Genomic DNA, 1,372 nt, shown 5'->3' with positions numbered 1-1,372 from the left:
TCAACATACACAATAGCTGTTGATGCTACTACAGATGCACCATAAGTAAAGAAAAAGAACCAATTGAAGAAAATTCCTTCATCTTTTTGTTTATCAAATTGGTTGGCTCCCATTGTTGAAAGGGTTGATCGGAGACCGCCATTCCCCAGAGTCGCCAGAACAATGGCTGCATAGAGTACTACATATTGAACTTTTGGTTTAGGGGTACATGAAGTTGAACCAACTTCACAAGGTTTAGGCCTTAGAGAATCAAGCGTTGCTGTTAAAGCTAAAAGGATTGTACCCTACACGTAGAAGCGACAAAGCAATCTCTTAGGAATGTGTATTACTATTATTTCCTCTGTTTTAATTTATGTGACATATTTTAAATTTTTAAAATCAAACAATTTTTTATTTTTTTTTTACTGGAATCTCCTTATATATATGCCTTTGAATTAATACTTTTAGATAGTTTTCAAATATATAAATTTATTTCAGAAAAACTTGAACCTTCTATAATAGGATACACAATTAAATCACAAAAACACCACTGTGCCATATAAATTGGATAGAGAGTACATACATGACTCATGAGTACCACAATAATATATTTAGTGTTGTCCTACAAAGTGAAGCCTGGAAAGGATAGACCGTAGACTCATTATATTAGGGTGAAACAAAACAAGATTAGTTTGTACCAATAATGAGATGAAGGAGGAAAGCCAGATGATAGAGAAGCAACCAAGAAAAGAGTCAGCAATAATTGCAGCAAGAATAGGAATTAAGCTTCCAGCACCATTAACCAAATTTGATATTTGAGCAGCATCAATACTCTCCACATCAAATTCTTTTTTGAGATACACAATTAGGTTGCTTGTCCAACCTCCAAATGCTAGTGTCAAACATGTTGATGTTGCTGCATATTATACATATAAATCATGGTAAAATTAATAATTAATACACATTTCATATCATGGATGGGCACACAAATATATATGAGACCTATGATGAAGGGGAAGGTGATCCAGCCTCCGGTTCTTCTTGGTAACTGTGCTTCGCCGTCACCGGACGATAATGGTGGAGCTTCCATGCCTAAACAAACAAAACAACTTATTCTACTAGTATAATTTAGCATTTACAAAATTATATATGGAGTAGTTCAATTGTTGGGAGAGCACTAATAAGTAGTAATATTTATATAGAGAGAGGTGCAAAGTTAGTCCGCTAAATCATAATTACTCAATTCATTTAAATTTGGATGGACACCATGTTTATCAAAATAAAAACATGTTTTGAAGCTGATGGTCACTTTTTTGAGTTATATTAAAAAATTAAGTGTGTCACATGAACTAAGACATAAGACATGAAGAATAATAGGTACAAAAGCATATTT

At 33.2% G+C, this 1,372-nt stretch overlaps 1 protein-coding gene across 1 annotated transcript; it reads right to left on the bottom strand.

Annotated features, from left to right (window-relative positions):
- Positions 1–5: 5 nt before the first annotated feature.
- Positions 6–1,085, bottom strand: LOC125851752 (protein NRT1/ PTR FAMILY 2.7-like; the record flags this gene model as incomplete). Its single annotated transcript, XM_049531497.1, has 3 exons — positions 982–1,085; positions 678–895; positions 6–284 (listed from the first exon to the last, which is right to left on the bottom strand). Coding segments are annotated over exons 1-3 (585 nt in total), but the record flags the coding sequence as incomplete, so codon positions are not given.
- Positions 1,086–1,372: the final 287 nt, after the last annotated feature.

This window comes from Solanum stenotomum, unplaced genomic scaffold (genome assembly GCF_019186545.1).
Source record: "Solanum stenotomum isolate F172 unplaced genomic scaffold, ASM1918654v1 scaffold29408, whole genome shotgun sequence".
Lineage (NCBI taxonomy): Eukaryota > Viridiplantae > Streptophyta > Magnoliopsida > Solanales > Solanaceae > Solanum > Solanum stenotomum.
The sequence above is the reverse complement of the archived record's forward strand: the minus strand, read 5'-3'. Positions and strand labels throughout refer to the sequence as shown.